At 36.6% G+C, this 20,341-nt stretch overlaps 1 protein-coding gene across 1 annotated transcript in view; it reads right to left on the reverse strand.

Moving 5' to 3' along the window:
- The window catches only part of Vegfc (vascular endothelial growth factor C), a 115,595-nt gene that overhangs the window by 34,668 nt on the left and 60,586 nt on the right, over positions 1-20,341 (reverse strand). The window contains exons 2-3 of the mRNA NM_053653.2: positions 9,231-9,432; positions 7,065-7,255 (exon numbers count right to left, since the gene is read on the reverse strand). Of these exons, the coding sequence (NP_446105.1) occupies positions 7,065-7,255; positions 9,231-9,432 (393 nt within the window). The remainder of the gene's footprint in view (positions 1-7,064; positions 7,256-9,230; positions 9,433-20,341) is intronic.

A 20,341-nucleotide genomic window follows, 5' to 3' on the forward strand; every position in this document is an offset into this window, starting at 1 on the left:
TCACTCCGTATTTGAATATGTCAGTGGCGAAAGGTGAGAGATCCAGAGAATTGTTCGATTAATAGGAAAAGTAGAAGTATTCCTAACAACTAAGCTTTATCTTTTAGCAACCTCAAAAGGCTAACTGTACCGATGCCAGCTCTTGTTATATACTCAAGGGTCTTCTCTAGTTTCTAATTGCTTTCTGTTTTGGCCTGTATGTGTATGTCGATAGAAATATGTCTAATATTTCAAATTACTGTAATTTTTTGTTTGCAGGCTAATGTGTGGTTTTTTAATAGCTATGTTAAACTCTATGTTACTTAGAATGCATACATATGTCTTTTTGTTCCAAATCAGATGATACACACTTATAAAATACAATATCTAGAAATATGTTTTTAAAAACACACGTGCCGCTTTCAGGTTAAAAGAGATATTCTTCACATTGTTGGTTGTTTTCATCATTAGTCATTTCTTAGTATGAAACTAAAGCCAAGAGCTTGGTCTTAAGGAATAACAGGCATTAGCTAAATTCTGAGACTTGTCATTTATAACTGTGGCTTAGAAGGACTTGTTTCAATCCTAAGCCAGCCTCCATCCCATTACTTGTAAAACAGTGCTGAGGATGGTGATGACTACTGGGGAGTTTGTATTCTCCCTTGTCTCTCCTCCTCCCCCTTATTACAGCAGCAGCAGCAGCAGCAGCAGCAGCAGCAGCAGCAGCAGCAGCAGCAGCAGCAGGAGCAGCAGCAGCCAAGGTTAATGTAAATCTTTATTAGTTTTTGATTTTTAAAAAAATCTACTTAAATAACTTTTTTCCTTGTTCAGATCTTCAATAATGATTTCTTGATTATCTATAAGCACTATAAAATCCTTGCTTGTATTCCAGGATGATAATCTCCAATATTGATACTTGCTTGTGTGCAGGTCATGGTTAATATTATCAGTGTGAGTGAATGTGACACACATGTGAGCATGTACTGATGCACACACATATGTACTTGTCCTTGTGCACACATAGTGAACACATGACAGTGAGAGATAGATACTACATTAGAAATTTTAAGGTACCAGAGAGTTTCTTTTAAAAATGTTCTAAAGAAATTAGTAACCACAGTGAAATTGAAACTTCATGTGAAATTGTCTCTGGCTATTTCATAAAATCTGAACAATATGGTTGACTACAATCCTCTGTTGATAGAGTCTACGATACGATTGTCTACCATTCTCTGTCTATAAATTCATGACCTATATAAACACATTGATCCTTGGAATTGTAAGTGGATTGTATTATGCTTTAATACTGTACTTACTCTGCTGTCAGACTAATTTGTATTTTAATCTGTACATAGTACTATTTTTTATTCCTTTACATTCAAAGTACAAAATTCAGGCATGGTGTGCAGAATTAAATAGTGGTTCATATCTAGTGTGCCTACAATTTAGTACAGTTGGTACTAAGAGATACCACAACCTACTTAATATTGCAATCAATTGCAGCCTGATATTTACTAAAACAGTCTTATCCTATAAAGAAAGCACTTCTAGAATAACACATAATATTAATTTATATTTAACCTATTATTTAAGTGGTAAAGCATTATTTATGAACTCTGATATTATATATGCTTTGTTTTGGCCTTGAAACACATTTAAAATGGCATACATATAAAGAAGGCTTTTTTTAAAAGCTTGAGAATTCAAAATCATCTGATTTTACAGTCTGTGAAAGTGTGCTAAATAAAGCGACACAAGAAATATTTCTGACCTTAGGTTTCCTGTTGTTATCTACTGGCATTCTTTAATAAAAATATGTAATGGTCTATTCTCATCAACAAGAATGGACTTCTAATAAAGTCCACTTTGAAACAATAGTGTTTACATAGCATAGCAACTGCTACAGATCAACATTCTCATTTCTATACATATTACAGGCTGGTCAAGAGAGAGAGCAGAACTTCCTCATTGGGAATATCCTGGAGTACAGTTTATTATCAAATTCAACAGGGATATTTTGGGATACAAATACATTCCTAAAATGAGGCTTTTAAAACATCTTCATGTCTAAAATAGAATTCTCTTTTCTTCTAATTATCTTAGCTTTGAGCACATACAACATAAAAAATGGGGTGAGGGGTTGGCTGGAAGGAAGGTATAAAAGAAATAATTCCTAAAAATGAGAAGAGGTGCAAGCAGTTAAACTTAGTGATCTGGCCACACCCACAGCTGTTCAAAGTCTATACAACTCAGATTGGATCTGGAATGAAAAGCGTAGCTATGAACTCATTTAATATACTGTGATGCATGAAACTCACATTGCATTACACATAGGTAAAAATTTCCACTCAGGAGTTTTCAGAGTCCTCAATAATTCTTAACATCATCAATATCTTTAGTTGACCAAAAGCAAGGGTTTTTTTTTCCACAGGTTTTCTGGTTATTTTCTTCAGGAAAAATATTATTATTGCATAACTCTCTGCTAACTCTTCCTGGGCAAGAGCCCCTTCTTCACATAAAGATGAAATCTGTTTTCTAACAACCGTACTTGCCAAATATTAATTTGTTAAAGATAAAATACAAATCATATTCTATTTATAAAATATATGAATATATGTGAGTGTAATAAATTAATCTTTCACACCCCTGAAGCACTCTGGAAGAAATATTTCTAACTACAATACAAATAATACTGCATACTTACACCATAAAATTCCACTGTATACTAAGGCACACATATATTGTGTTGTTAAAAAAGATACATTGTATTCAAATACAAAAATTAATTTTGACAATACATATGTTTATATGATTTCTATAAATATAAAGAAACAAATTGCTGTTTCTTTTTTAGAGGGAAATGCAGCATTTTAAATAATGTTCCACATTAGTTCACGGAGGCTAGGCTGGCGTTTCTGGACTAGTACTAATGACTACTAAAATACAAAGGGGGGGCTCAATTTCTTGTGAGCAAACCTCAGGCCTCCTAGTGAGACCTACTGTCCTAGTAACCATTCATTCGTTATTATCTTTACGATGACATTTGGGGGGTAAATCTGAACATCCAAGGAACTTCTGGTCAACACATGCATTTTCAAAGCCGTTGCCTTTCTTCTGGCTCCACTTTCATCAGCAAATAACTTCCTTTATGCAAGATTCACTTGAGCTTTTGGTATGATCTCCGAATGATATAACTTCACATAAGAAAATAAACTCAGGGCATGTTCATTTGAGAAACTAAAATGGCATTCAATCTATATGCTTCTAGACGCTCAAGGGGGCAGGCTGCTGAAGCAGTTGGTATTGATTACTTCAGTTTGGAATGCTCAGCCCATGTGGTTTTACTTTACAACTAGAAACTGGCTTCCTCCTGCATTCTGATAACCTGCCCTTCACAGAGACCCAGAAAAAAAAATTTCTATGAAGTTTCCATTTTAAATATCAACAATTGGAGCATAACGCTAGAAATACTGGTGTTGTTAAAGTTTATATACTCAGACTGATGAAGTTGGTTGCTAAAATATGGGTCTGAAACTTTAACAGAACAAAAGCTTGGGTCCTATCTCCCCCACCTTTTACCTTAGGTAATTGAAACAAGTCCTAAGCCACAGTTATAAATGACAAGTCTCGGAATTTAGCTTTTACCTTTTACCTTACACTGACATTTCACAATAAGAAACTTACTTTTGTTGGAAAGATATCTTCACACATCCCCATGTGTACAAGGGAAAGGTATTTTTTTATAATATAGGAGAGAGTTAGTAAGTAGAAGATTTAACAAAGTGTGTTAGTAAAATGAGACATACAACTGAACATTTCCTTCCTGCCTTTGGGAGTTTCATGCTTTAAACACTTGGGATGAAAAGTTTCCTGAATGCACTTCCATAAACCTGTAGGGGCCTTGTTCATCACACCTACACTACTTTTAATAACTCAGAGAGTATTAGTTTTATTTTACACCTTTAGTTTTAATTATGTGTATGTGTGTAAGGGAGGGGCGATTATGTGTGTACATGGAGTGTAGGTGCCTGTGGAGACTAGAGAGCAGTTCGATGCCCTGAAGCTGGATTTACAGACATTTGTGACCCATCAGATTTCAGGGCTGGGAACTGAACTCTGGTCCTGTACAAGATCAGTACTCTCAACCTCTTAACCCAAATACTAATTCCCTTGGCCACATACTAAATTCTGTTTGGACGAATGCACATGTCACTACTACTACAAAACAACACTACGTTCCACTCACTTAACGGAATTTAAGTTAAATTTATTCTTTTCGCCTAAACAAGAAAATACATATCCTTTTGGTGGGATTTTACAAAATGAAAGGAAGTAGTGCCTGAGACAAATAATGAATGCTGGTTTTACCTTGGCCTTTGGCTTTCCCTTTCTGGTGAACACATTTGCTATTCATAAGCAAAATAAGCTTCATTTGATTGTACAACTACTACCATGATGCTTTCTCCCAAAGTAAAAGCGGAAGGCCCAGCCACTTCACTAGAATTCTGTGTCCAACACCATTCTAGCTTCTGCATCTTTCATGCTTTCAGCCTCACAAAATCTGCATACTCCAAACCCGACTCCTGATCTGAAGTCATTTACTTTCATTGAAATACCCTTCTACTCAGTGCCAAGTGTTGACTACACGCCAAGTACAGCACTAAGTATTCTCTAGGCTAAAAATAAATGATGTTTGTGTTCATGGGATTTAGAGCCCAAACAAGAAATATTAATAGATAAAAATTAAAACCTGACAGATCGCATGATGATGCTGAATTACAGGTAACAAAAGAAGGCATGGAACAACACAGCACAATATCATGGGAATGTGGAGATGGGTTCTATGAGTAACCAACCCTGAGCATGAGCAGAGACTGGGTAAGTGGAGATTGTGTTCACCACTGCAGGTGAAAAGCTACTTAATCCAAGAGTTATGGAATATGAGCGCACGGTGAAGCAGCCTTGGCGTGAAAGCAAATGCTAATGGGAGTGGAGAGGAAGAGACTGCAGGAGGCCCTAGGAAATTGTGTTTAAGGAACAGAACAATGAAAAGTATTCAACTTACTGTCTTTGCACTAATGAGACCTCTTGTTTTTTCTGGGATATTCCAATCAGCAAACTAAAGCTTATCAGTATGCTGGATAAATGCTGGTCCACACCCAGGAATACAATGCTACTGAGAGAGTTCATATCACTACAAAATGTTGCAAGTATGTTGGACCAAGTATGCCTATTAGGTTCCTGGTGAGAGACAAATGAGCCTACATCAGAGCAAAGACATGATTTTGGTTCCAAAGACACTTGGAAGTTTGTGGAATCATTGATTGAACATTTAGTTAAAAGAATACTTGGCTTGGTCAAACTGATGACAGGGTAACTTAATAAGAGACAGAAAAATGGAAGAGGATGAGATTTCACTCAGTTGCTTCTCAAGCAGGCAGAGGCATACTGACTGTCTCCATAGGAGAAAGCTGAGTCACAATTTTAGGTACGGATTATGGAAATCAGGAGAAAGATGGAACGGATCTCAATGACAAACACTGTAGATGAGCAGCCATGAGTGTGCAGCTGGAAAAGAGAGAGGTCTTCAGACAGATGTTAGCTGTTCCCTTAAATTGCTTTAGGTCCCAATGTTTCTCCTGGCACAGAACATTAAGAGGCACTTGTTTCCCTTTCTGGTTAGTGGGATGTTATCCTTTCTGCTTTACATACTCCAGCTTCCCCTCCTCCACAGCTGTCCCTGTTCTCAGGCTTACATCAGCAAGCTATTGTAAACAACATATGGCTAATACTGCCATCCACCCCCTTAAAGGATGTCCACTGATGCCCCATTGCTTTTAGAATAAGATGATAGCAGTCATTAAAGACTGATTAATATCCCTGTAACTTATCCTTCTGTACCTTCTGATAGCTATCTTCTGTCATTTTTGTATGTTCAGTTTTCTTAAGGATTACCTACTGCTCTCTGCTCTAATGCCTTCACGTAGACCTTCTAGTTAGGCTTAATGATTAATTCTTAACTGGATATCCTGGCATTAATTGAGGTAACTGTCTTAATTTCCATAGTCATTGACACTACTACAGTAAATGAAGACAATGTTTAGCTGATATAGTTGATCACCTGATATTTTGGATGAGGTAAAGGAGTTAAACTATTAATTTGAAAAAAATTATCTTGTGCAAATCAGAGTTTAAAATTTTTTCTTTCTCCTTTACAGCTTAGAACATGATTATTTAACTTTATAATAATTTTGAGTAAATATCTATTACTACACTTCTACAACCACACGGTTTAAACATTTAAAAGGTTTTATTGCTAAATGAAAATGGTTATTCCATGACGTGTGTGTGTGTGTGTGTGCGTGTGTGTGTGCGTGTGTGTGTGTATGTGTGTGTGTGTGTGTGTGTGTGTGTGTGTGTGTGGTGTGTGCTAATGAGCATGGGTGTTTAAGCGAATATAATTAGAAAAGCCAGAGGTCAACCTCAGGTATGGTATCGAAGGAGTCATCTGCTTGGTTACTTTCAGTGAGATTTACTTACTGGGTTAGCCAAGCTGACTCCTGAACCTATCTCTCATTCATTAGGACAGGAGTTACAAATCCACATCACTGTGCAATACATAGAAACTCAACTCAGAACCTCATGCTTGAAAATTACAACCTTTAACAACTGAGTCATTTTACTAGCTCCTATAAATGAATATTCTTCAAGCTCACCACAAATGCAGCTATGAATGAGTATATACATAGCACATGTAGACATATATATTATGTGCAGTATATGCTATAGATGGTATAATATACACACATATATAAGTAATTAAACTATGCCATGTATATTTATTATTTTCTTCATTATGCTCTGATTCCATTAGATGAACAGAGTTTATAATGCATTAATTTCTTTCTTTGTGAAACTGTAGCTTCAGAAACCACAATATCATCAAAACATTTCCTTCATTCTCAAAAAAAATGTAAGAACCTCTGGCTTGAAGTAAGTCACTTCAATGGGACCAATCCTACAAGTCCCTCTTCCCCTGATCACTCAAAGGGCTATAATGCAGGACTGAGACATGGAATACCTACCGTCTTGCTGAGGTAACCTGTGCTGGTGTTCATGCATTGCAGCCCTTCACTGTTGCAGCAACCCCCACATCTGTAGACGGACACACATGGAGGTTTAAAGAAGGTGTTTGTGGCTGCTCCAAACTCCTTCCCCACATCTATACACACCTCACGTGGCATGCATTGAGTCTTTCTCCACTCATTATCAATACCTGTCGAGTCACAGGGAAGTCAATTAAGTTACACAGAAGTCACCAAGGGAGACACAGAGCCTACAGCATATGTCATTTTCATATTTGACTTCAGATCTTAAGATTTTGTGTAAAGCAATTAGAGAAACAATGGCCAGGATCCCAGATTTCACCATGAGTGGGAATGTGATATATTCAGCAGAATAGCTGAAGAGATGTCCTTTTAGAATTATTTCTACAGGGAGGTAACCACAAAATTAGAATTACATTAAGGCTTTCAAAAGAAAAAAAATCACACCACTATCCTAACATAAATGTTTGGTTCTCCTTGCTTAAACAGGGGGATTTAATATATGTATGTTTACAAAGTTTGAGAAAACAAAGCCATGTTCTTTGCTTGGCATGTACAATTTTTGTGGTCTTGAAGTAAATGTAAACAGAATGTTTTTGCTCTTCTTTTTAAACTGACATGTAAACGAAAACTATGGTTTTGGTGTCAATTCAAAACTCATTTTCAGGCAAGCCATCCAGTAATTTTAAATATGTCATGACAGTAGCTAGGTGCAAGGCAAGGTCATTTCTACCTATTTGGATTGTTAGCCTAAACTGACTCTTTGCAGGAAAATCAAATCACCCATCCCTTTCATGCTTTCCCCTGGACGCCTGCTTCCAATAGGTTGTAGTAAGTCTTACCTGTGATTTTTGACTCTGTAGTATATTAAGAGTGCTGCAATTTCTAAGTGTTATAGTTTATTTCTCCAATATTCCCTCTAAAATAACATTTTTAAGGACTATTAAATTATGGGTTACTCCACTTGCTTTAAATATACTTTGCAATATCAAATTATGTGTATATGTGTGTGTGTGGGAGTTGTGGTTTATATAGAGGTTAGAGGAATACTTCAGGTCCTCTATTGCCTTGAGATAGGAATTGTATCAGTGAAGCAGAAACTCTCAGTAGACTAAGCTGGTTGACCAACAAGCTCACAGGACTTTCCATTTTTGTTTTATGCATGCTGGGGTTACAGGCATCCATTAACTATGAACACCTGTACATGGGTGCCTGGGACTCAAACACACATCTTCGTGCTAACATAGAGAGTTCTCTTACCCATTGAGGCAGCTTCCTGACCCCAATATCAAACTTTAAAACCCCATAATATTTAAAACTTAAATGGTCCACCAACTCATATTATGCCATTTTTCTCTGATATAATAAGACACTGAACTGATTTGGGTCAGTAAATTTTATTTCAGTATTTTTAAGTGTGTGTGTGTGTGTGTGGTGGGGGTGTTCATGTATCCCACGCATGACCACTTGTCTATGAACATAGTACCTGAAGTGTTAGGCATCTAATGCATAATATATAAATGTTCAATCATGTAAAGGAAATTATGTCCAAATTCAAACAAAAAGAACGTGTATTTTTTAAAATATTCATTTTCTTGAAATATAAACCTTTAAGCCAGTGGTTTTCAATCTATGGGTGGGTCACAATCCCTTTGAGGACACAACAACTTTCGTGGGTGTCATCTAAGACTATTGGAAAACATAGGTATTTACATTATGATTCAGAACAGTATCAAAATTAGAGTTATGAAGTAGAAAAAAACTAATTTTATGGGTAGGGTCACCACAATACGGGAAAATGTACCAAAAGACTGTAGCATTAGGAAAGTTTAGAACCACTAAATTACATTAACTTAAAAAACTAAAATAAATTAACACAGTGTAGAAAATTTATTTAAGTATTTTTAAATGTTTACAATGGACTACTATCTCAATTACCAAGTGTGTGATGATACGATGTATCTTCTAACTGTAGATTTCAAGGAATCATCTAGCTACTTATAAAAGAATTTCCAAATAATTCTGTTATTTCCATTCTCTTAACTGTTTTGGACTTCAAGTTTGTCAAGCAGGATGCAAGGGCCCACACTGGCATCATCACTGGTGAGGAGGGTATGAGGCTCTGTATGTGCAACACATACTTACTTTTCAGGATCTCAGTGTTGTAATGTGCAGCAGCAAGTTTTACAGTGTCCCCTGTCCTCATGTTGAGGGAGGGCTGCTGCCAGCCGCCTTTCCTTAGCTGGCACTTGTACATTTTCCAGTAGTCTGGGTACAGGACAGACATGAGCTCATCTACACTGGACACAGACCGCAACTGCTCCTCCAGGTCTTTGCCTTCGAAACCCTGTCAAAGACAGTTGCATGATCAATACTTTCCCAGACTAAGAGTTTAGAAAACAAATTCAAAACCTTTCTGGTTTAATGCGACAGATAGTGTATCTGCTAATAAAAGTATTATTAACAATTTTTGACTAGCTTAAATTATCATAGTCAAATTAAATTTATATTAATATTTAAATGTCTCTGAAGCAGCACAGTTAAACTGTACTGGTTATAAGACAAAAATTATGATATATGATTTTAAAAATGATTTTTATATTATTTATTGAAGTCACAGCTCTATATCATATTGACAACTAGTTGACTTATAAACTTATTCACACACATAGACACACACATTTGCTTCATAAAAGCGTAAAATGACACAAATTTCCTTTAAAGTTGAGTATCAGCAGCAATTTAATATAACTAAAGTCTTTTAAAAATACATTACATATTAGTTTTAATGAAAATATAATTGCATAACAGATTTTGAAGCTGGACTAAAGGCTGCATGGGTAGTGTAGTGACAGAGCACTTGCTAGAATGCTCAAAGCTCTGCCTTAGGAGAAAAGAACTGAACCAGTTAAGGCAGCATGAAGTAATCATTGATGTTGACCTTTAGAGGAGATATTATCATCACTAAAATACAATATCACAAATCCCCAATTTCTACACATGGTGTATTTGTTGGAGAAAAACATGTGACACAAAATTCAAGAATCAAAATTTTCAGATATAAATTCATTACTGAAGGAAAGAACTGCTATGAAGGCAAAGGGATGAAGGAAAGCTCATTCTATGCAATGATGTGTGTGAAAATGTTCTGAGAGTTTCAAAGCACACACACACACACACACACACACACACACAGAGAGAGAGAGAGAGAGAGAGAGAGAGAGAGAAAGAGAGAGAGAGATTATCTGCTAATCAGCCCTCAATAAAACTAGAAATTAAGACAGTGATCAGATATAGTTGCAGTCATTTCCATGTGCAATAAAATGTCATAATGCTTCTACTAGTATCAAGTTGTTAAATAGGTCCTAGAAAATGAGGAGTTGTAGGTGCTCGGTGTGACAGGAGGGTTGCTACAACACTTCCCTTACAATTTTGCTAATACTGAACTTCAGAATAGGTCATGTGTTCACTGAACCAAAAAGAGCACCAACATGAGACTTCTAATATCTAATAAGAGATACACAGAGAACATTAGTGATATGGGTAGTGAATATACATATTCATCAGATACATATGTGTATATATATATATATATTTCTCTTTCTTGCTACACACACACACACACACACACACACACACACGATGATAGCAATAAGGATGGAAAAATAACTCTTCAAGACACAGGGGAGTATATATTTGTAGATATCCAAGGAAAAGATATTACAAACTGCTGGGAATTTACAGATGTAGACAGTAAATTCACTTTGGAATTACACTTTATATAAGTGAAGATGCTCTATCAGGTATGTGTGCAAATTCATTGTAAGTATCTTCATATATGAATATAAACTAGTGTTATACAGAAAATACAGAACTCGTCAAACAAGTTGCAAAGAACAACAGCTATCTCAGAAAGAAAGAATCACAATGCAATATGATGACAGTTGTATGACTTAAGCATGGAAAAGGTACATAGTTTGAACATTAATCCATCCAAGGACCAGATACATACTTTTTGAACAAAATTTACATATGGGTGGATTGGATTGAGTAAATGTTTGCTGTACTGAGTAAAAGAGACAAAGCAAAATTAGTTATGTTCTAATAATTATAGACTTCATTATGCTCTTATAAATTTTGTATTTTGAGTTTTATGTAATGTATATACATGACTTTTGATAATCAGAACAAAAGGTTCACTGTAATCATCTGTACGCACCTTGTAGTCTATCAGATTAGCTTTTTATAATTTCACAGAAGGAAGCTTTGATACAGAATTTAAATCATAAGAATCACTGAAAAGAGCAGAAACCATTACAATCAAATAGAATAAAAGCAGATTCCAGGAGAAGCAGTTCATTTCCTTTCCTCACTGGGTGGTCACTTTTGTATTACATTTGTATCAATAATAGCCTTTGGGAAAGAAAGGCCTAGGTGATCTCCATCTTGGAATGGAGATCCATATTATATTGGATAATATTAAAATTCACCTCTTGGAGCCATCATTTTACTTTGTGAAATGCCAATCATGTATTCGTGGAGGTTTTCTGATGACTCACGGAAAAACTTGATATGCAACTGTTGCAGGCAGCAAGGGAACTGTCATTCGATGATCTTTAGTTTAACAGAAACTTCTACACGGCCATGAACAGGGGGTGTGTGGTGCCGAATGTCTCTGATATGCTTCCTACATGTTCTAAGTAACTAGTAAGCTAAGAATTGAGCACTGTAGGGTAAGCAGTAGGAGGGTGTTCAGGTAGGATTTCAAGGACTAGCAATGGACTGTACTGAAGACATAAAAGTTAAGATTACATTTGACCGTTTAAAAGTGAAACATGCTCCCAGGGACTAAACCACCTACCAGTGAGTACACATGGAGGGACTCATGATTCCAGCTGCATATGTAGTAGAGGATGGCATTGTCCAGCATCATAGGAGGAAAAGCCCTTGGTCCTGTGAAAGCTCATTTACCCAATGTAGGGAAATGCTAGGGCCTTGTTGTTGGAGTGGGTGGTTAGGAGTGGGAGCATCTTCACAGAAGCAGGGGGAGGTGGAGGGGGATGTGAGAAGGCAGAAAGGGGAAAACATTTGAAATGTAAATACATAAAATATCCAAGAAAATAAAATTAAAAAAGGAAAGAAAACAGTGGAACATGCAATTCATACTCTACTTTCAAAGATATGAAGAAGTCTCGGCAACTGAGCAAGTAACACATGAAAATCCTTCAAAGAGAAGAGCTATTTACATGAAAGGCAGTTTGTTCTTGACTTACTCTTGAGTCTTGATTTTCATTAATTTTTCCTAATTCTTAGGCCTTTGGCTTGAATATTTATGGTTTTTGTTTTCCAGAAATTTGGTGAAGTTTACAAAGGACAGTTTCTTATAATCCTGTCTTAGTCAGGGTTTCTATTCCTGCACAAACATCATGACCAAGAAGCAAGTTGGGGAGGAAAGGATTTATTCAGCTTACTTGCAAGTTGCTGTTTCATCACCAAAGGAAGTCAGGACTGGAACTCAAGCAGGAGCTGATGCAGAGGTCATGAAGGGATGTTTCTTACTGGCCTGCTTCCCCTGGCTTGCTTGGTCAGCTTTCTTATAGAACCCAGAACTACCAGCCCAGCGATGGCACCACCCACAATGGGCTGGGTCCTCCCATATTGATCGATAGTTGAGAAAATGCCTTACAGTGGGGTCTCTTGAAGGCATTTCCACAACTGAGGCTCCTTTTCTGTGATAACTCCAGCTTGTGGCAAGTTGACACACAAAACCAGCCAGTACAAATACATAAGTTGAAATGAAGCTTAATACATTCTGAAACTGAGTCTAATTTTGTGTGTTGGTTTCGGGTAGATCAACTAGGTGCTATTAGCAATTACCCTTGCATAGCTTTTCATACCTTTGTATTAGTAAAGAATGACATAAAAGCCACTGAGGGAAACATTGTAAGCTGAAACAAAGGTCAAAGTTGAGACAACAGAACAACAACCAAAAGAATAAAACAATAAAGCAATCACCACAATGACAATGCTAGCAGTCACATGACAAGAAGGAGCCTCTCATCTGGACTCTGTGCTTCTTCTCAGTTAAGAAAGCCATAACATAAGCCAAAAGAGTCATAAACAAAGTAGGCTCCTACCTAAGGGCCGCTGCTTTAAAGATACCGTCATTTTTCAGACCAACAATGATGAGTGTGTTCCTAGTGGCAGTAGAGAACTATGTCCAAGAATGTCATTACATTCACAAGGTAATCTACACAATTGTCTAGGGTAATGTCTTAACTGTTGCTGTTGGGAAACCCTGCAGGGGGCAGGAGAGGACTTCATTCGGTGGGATATTTTAACTTTATCAGATGGCACATTATACTTGGCATGTATTTCTCTCTTAAGAATGTTTGAGAAAGTGGAAATTCTTATGATTTCACTCTGTAAAATCCTTTAAAAACTTTGCAATGAATGAGAAAATGGGTTTCAATACCACTATCTGCTTGGATTAATGACTGCATTACTTTGTGTCAGGAGCATGCTTTCTGTTTGCACATTAAGTATTTCTTAACAGTGTTCCCTTGGTTCATAATAGCAAAATGTATTTATTTATATATAGTATTCCAAAGTAAATATCAAATGTTTATGAACTATTTCTCTTTTACTGGCTATCATTTCAGAAGTGTGCAAGCTTTATGTCTTTGAAAAATGTACACTTAACTTCCTGGGAGTGGGCTTCTGTTGGCAAAACATTGATAAAACAAGAACCTGAAGACTTGAGTTCGCATCTGCAGGACCGACATAATGTGGTGGCTGCCTGTAACCCCATCTCCCTTCCCATCCCCAGAGCTTCAGAGACAGACAGTGGTTCAAGGAAGAGACCTGCAGTTAGGGCAGACAGCATCACGGTCAATTCCTGTCTCTACACTCATGATCACCTATGGAAAAGTGCAGCAGCACACATGTCAGCATAAACATTCGAAGACACACACAGACACACACTACACAAAGGGACACTTAAAAATTTCTCTTGAAATGAATACATGTCAAATGTTTTAAAACATTTATTTTTAGTAAAGTTTCTTTGATATGATAAAGAACAGAATAATAGATAATGCTAACATGATCTAGTACTGATTGTAATATTAATTGTACAATTTTTAAATTTGTATCTAATATATAATACTTAACTAAAAAGTGTATAGGTCCTGATCATACAGTTTGAGGGGATTTTTTTCAACTGAACTTCTCTCACCCCACACAGATAAACAAGGAGAACAGGGAATAAATATATCATCCAAGGCTTCTTTAGTCTATTTAATTACAGTTGTTCACTAAATGTAACTAACACCATTCTGAGTTGTTTTTATTCAGTTTTTACCTTTCCTTGAGTTCACAACAGCAACATGTTGCAATGTATATAGACACTCGGGTTTCTTTTCTCAATCTTGATTTGTAAAATTGAACTATATATGAAAGGTACTGTTTTCCCATTCCATAAATTACTGTGATTTCTTTAGTCAACATGTATGGAGGATACATAGTAAGAAAAAGAATTGAATGAATTAAGCACATAATTAACTGCAAGATGAGGCTCAACTGATTGTATCAATTTACATTTCTGAGGTACACATGTGTCATTGCCATGTGTCATTGCCAACATATACTAGTTGATTTGTTTGCATTTTCAGTCCTTCGACTGTGTATGTAATAATATCTCAATGTGGTTTAATGTATTTGCTTATTTGTAGAGGCACCCACAAACCTAAAGCCTTTTTTGTTTTATTAATTTCCATTAACCATCTTTGGTGCTATTATTTGTAAGAATATAAACATCGTGAGAATGTAAATGTATTGAGGATATGTGCTCTTTGCATTGTGTGTCTTTGGATATATAAATCACAGACAAGTATTACATAACTATATTTTCACAATTCAATCGTGATATCTGGTGAACAGAAATATAATATAATGGAATAATAATATCCAAGAATCCTTGTTTTTAAGGTTAATATTACTGCCATAGTCTTTTAAAGAAACATTTAACTCAAGGTCATGAAAATGCCATTCTACATTTTTTTTCCTAAAATTTGTATTAATTTTGGGACAACCATGAACCTGGAACTGTTTATTCAGTCTAGTGTGAGTTAGGTGTCTAAATCCTAGTTTTCATATCTAATTAAACCTACATCATTTTATTAAAAGGCCCATCACTTTGACATAGAACTGAACCGATCCCCTTTTCATTTATGTATGTAATTATGAACCCTTTAGGCTCATACAAAACTTCAATTGTTTAATTAATTAGTAAAGGGTTGTGCTAAGGACTGAACCCAGGTCCTTGCACATGGAGGTTAATTCAGTGCTCTGTGGCAGAGTTACATCACCACCCCTTACAACAGCTTTGCAATGAAGCTTGATATTAAACCTACTATTTGAATTGTACATATAATTTCCCTAATTCAAAAATAGCACTAATATCTGAAACAATTGAAATTTTACTGCCTTTTTCTTCTACCACAAACTTCAGTTACATTAAAAAACAAAACCAAAATAAAAACCTTTAAGTGCATTACTGTATGAACTTTCATGTCAAATGGAAATCTCAGGGCTTTGGATGTTATGTGCTAAAGAGACAATTATAACCAAGAGACTTGGTGACAACAGTAAATATTAGGCACCAGTTAAGAGGATTCTTTCATGTATAGCAAGTTAAACTTCAAAGCCTTTTTCATTCTCAAGTTTTTCTTTTAACCTGTCCTCTGTGAAAGCTCACTTCCCCGAATCGTATGTGTGCATGTTACTTAAATAATCTCATAGCATACGTAAAGGCAATTTTTAAATACGGTATCTGTATGGAATCTGGGTTTCCCAGCAGATCATGTCTTAAGGAAGCATGTATGCACCCCATAACACAATAATAAGAACATGCATCAGCACAGATAGATAAACGTGTATTTGAATCTTAGTCGCCATATGTACAGTACACATGGTCTTTCGAGTTTATTTCTTCAAGTGAAGTATCAGCACTGCTGTGAAAATTTAATGTGATCCTGTGAAATGAGGTAAGTAGCCAGATGCTTGGTTATGATTTCCTGGTTTCCTTTAGATTTCTTTCCAGATTAATGGTGTTTTATGAGTTTCCTTTTATGGCTAAGCTTGAACTGAACTTCTGCCAATACATTTCATATAGGTGATTGATTCTATTTCTCTATGCTTCCATCCACAAAGAAACATCCATTTATTTGTTTTGACTCTTTTCACCTGAGACCTGTATGTAGAGGAACTGGAAACATGTAGCAAAGCATTTTTAGCCTTCCCACAAAAGGTACTGTGTGCTCAAAATGATGAAATTCTTTGAAGAAGTTCTAAGCCACAGCATTATCCCACAAAGAGACTTCTATGTTGGTAATCAGGACACATTTAATCCTAGGAGGATGACAGGTGGGGAGAAGGAAAGGAAATGATTATCTGTGAGGGCACAGAGCAGAGCAGCATAGCCCACTGCTGAAGAGCAATAAGGGACTGCTTATAAGTCCCAAGGAGCCAGAACTGAAGAGCTGAATTCTTTGTGGTTTTAAAACTGCCACTTGATGCCCACATGTCAGTGAGGTGTGGGGATGTTAACAGCTTTCATAATCTTACCACTGTCCCATTTCAGCAAAGAATTTGTTGAAAACTGCAGAGACATTCTTAAGCATCATACAATGCAGAGGACTCGAGGCATACGCATGCCTACTGCTCAGAATCGCCATAACATATACTAGGGCTCAAATGGAAATACAATTCATTTACACAGACAGAACGATTGTCGTCAAAGGCAAGCAAAACTCACATAAGAAATGTCCAGAATGAAGGTGAAGGACAATGAGAAGTGGCACTAGAAGCGACCCATGTGTTTCTGTCCAGTCCTGAAATGACTAGCAACTCTTTCATTATTTTTGTGGCACTAAAGGTGTTACCTGTTTTCTCACTTTCTGTTTTCGTTTCTAAAGCAACCATCCATATATATATATTCTTTTGTCTCTTGAGCTGACATTTTAGAAGTTCTAATACATTTTTAAGGTTCAGGTATAAACAAAAAGTTATATTTTATAATATTATATATAATATATTACATATAATTGATATATTATACATACATATATGTATATATGTAGACAGACAGACAGATAATGAGACACATCTTGGGAAGTTTCCATTTGCAGTACTTAACACATCTTTGGCCCAGCCTCTGAGTAGACATCCATATCAGGCTCCTAACAGCAAGCACTTCTTGGCATCAACAATAGTGTCTGGGTTTGGTGGCTGCCCAGGTGGGGCAGTCTCTGAATGGCCTTTCCTTATTGATACAGATGTGGATGCTCATAGCCAACCATCAGATGGAGCAGGGGGTCACCAATGAAGTAGTTAGAGAAAGAACTGAAGGAGCTGAAGGGGTTTCCAACTCGATAGGAAGAACAACAATATCAACCAACCAGACCACACAGAGCTCACTAGGATTAAACTACCAACCAAAGAAGGACACATGGCTCCAGCTGTGTATGTAGCAGAGGATGGCCTTGTCTGGAATTGATGGGAAGGAGGCCCCTGGTTCTGTGAAGGCTCGATGCACCAGCGTAGGGGAATGCTAGGGCGGTGGGGCAGAAGTGAGTGATTGGCTGGTTTGGGGAGCACCTTCGTGGAGGCAGGGGGAGGAGGGTAGGATGGGATGGGAGATTTTTGGAGAGGAAACAAGAAGTTGGATAACATTTGAAATATAAATAAACAAAATACCCAATTTAAAAAAAAACACGTCTTTTTAAAAAGCAGAGGACTGAGATACACAAACTAAGCAGCCACTACCTCTACTAAAGTGTTTTAAATAAACAGCAAAAGACAAAAGGATCTAATGTTGGCATTTTCTATTGAATTACTACAATGTGCCAAAGAGTGTTCTAGGCATGTTGTTCCAGAGCAAAGTCTCTTCTCCAGCATAGTTTATAACCTACAAATTATATATTTTTATTTTGAGAGCTAAGATTCTTAATTAGGTTACTGAATTTCTTCTTTCAAAGAACTTACAAATCTTGAGACACACCTGTTTTGTACACAGCAAATTTCAGACAAATTCTCTGTAGTTTATGTGCATGTGTCTCAAGGATTCCAGATTAGTTACCAAAGTGTCAGGGAGAGGAATTTGTTGCTATGCAACAATGTTGAGGAAAAACAAAGCTGAATTATTTAACCAGAAGTATTGCATCTAAAAGCATAAAACTTCCAGTTCCCACTTTAACTGACTCATTGTTAAACTACTTTCTATGATTAAAACCTACTTAGGAATTTATTTAAGAGAGACAAACTATCAAATTTCAATTGTCTTTTTAAAAAAATCTATATACTAGAGCTGGAGAGATGGTGTGGTGGTTATTTCTGCCCTCCCAGAAGACCCAAGTTCAGGTGCAACCTCAATTCACAGACCAGCAAACAACTGCCTGTAACTGTAGCTCAAAGGATTCCAATATTCTCTTTTTTTTTTCTTTTTTTCGGAGCTGGGGACCGAACCCAGGGCCTTGCACTTGCTAGGCAAGTGCTCTACTGCTGAGCTAAATCCCCAACCCCTCCAATATTTTCTTTTAACCGACCTTGCACCTACACACATGGAATACACACACACACACACACACACACACACACCCCATACACACACACACACCCCATACACACACACACACACACATGAATGAATGAATGAATGAATGAATGAATGAATGAACAAATAAAATCTACTAATTCATTTTCTCATATGCTAATACTAATTTGGTCACAGTTATACTTTGCTTATAGACAGTTGTGTGTGAGGGTGGCTAATCAGCAGGGGGAGGGTGTTCATTAGTTGGTTGTTAGAATATGCTAAAGCTATATACTTTTAAGTGAATCTGGGAAAAGAACTATTACCGGTTTATATCTAATTCATCCTTAAGGATTAAGAAAGTTGCTCTGAGGTCAGTCCACTTAGCAAGCTCTGGGAAAAGCACTTACTTTGGGGAAAGTACACACACTTCCTTATCATGCCAGGATTCCCTACATCCCTAACTGCTTAGTTTAGGAACACCACTGAGCCAATTACTCCATTACTCAGTGTCAAGGTTGCCTGGGGATAGTGCCTTCCCACAACCCATTTCTTCATTTCATGCTTTGTGCAGTTTGATTTCACAACAAACTAGGATCTAGGTAAATGAACATGATGTTAAGAACCCAGGTGACTTTTCACACAGATATTTATGTAGGGTGAAGTAAGTAGCTATCTAGAAGTCCTCATTAAATAAAAGAAGAAAACTATGTTAATAAAATCTGCAACCAGTACTCATAATTGAAAATTTAGATTTTTAGCTTAAGAATAATCCTAGGCCATGTTTTGTTTCCTGCTTAAAACATGCCCATGAAGGTCAAATTTAGAATTAAATATTTACAGTCTCCAATGCTCTATGCCAATAAAGTAAAACTTGTGTTTATAGTTTTGCTGAAGGAAACTATCCATTTAGCTGAACTGACAAATTTCAAAGGTTTGACTCTCTTTATTCCTGTCTGCTATTAGCTTCCTGACCCTAAGGTACAACTCCAGCATTACAGACCTCAGTTCTATTGATTTAGCTGATAAAATTCCATACTGCATATTAGCTAATGTCTGCCAGGCACAGTTCTATGTGGCAAGTATATTTACCAAGCTGGATTTCATTTTAAGACAACTGAACTGAGTATAGACTTTACTGCTTCCTCTTATACCTAAGACTATTCTTAAGATACTTTGACCTGAGAGTACAGGGAATGAGGGGACGAGAAGGGAGAGGAGGAGGGGGTGAATGGAGAGGAGGAGGAGGGAGGAAGAAATCAGCTTATCTGTTCAGCAGAAAAGCAAGTCAATCATATTTTCTATACATACTCATACTTATTACTACAATTTGTATTTACTGGATACTTAGGTGAAAGGCACTCCTTATGATTCTGAAGCTCATCCATTTTCCAACAGATAACTCATGTAGAAGAGAAACTAGAGCATGTGTGTCAAGTGCTATTACCACAAATTAATATGTCACTACTTTCATCTAGTTTTATTTGTTTTGAAAATGTGTTTTAACATTTTTCAATATGTGTGCATAAAGTGGTTTAATAACCTCTACTATAACTAGCCCATGCTGACAAGGACGGTCGCTACCGTGAGTATTTGACAGGCCATTAAACCCTGTCAAATTAGCCTCATTACGAAGTCTTCTTAACATTTCCTTGAGAAAACT

Source organism: Rattus norvegicus, chromosome 16 (assembly GCF_036323735.1).
Source record: "Rattus norvegicus strain BN/NHsdMcwi chromosome 16, GRCr8, whole genome shotgun sequence".
Taxonomy (NCBI): Eukaryota; Metazoa; Chordata; class Mammalia; order Rodentia; family Muridae; genus Rattus; species Rattus norvegicus.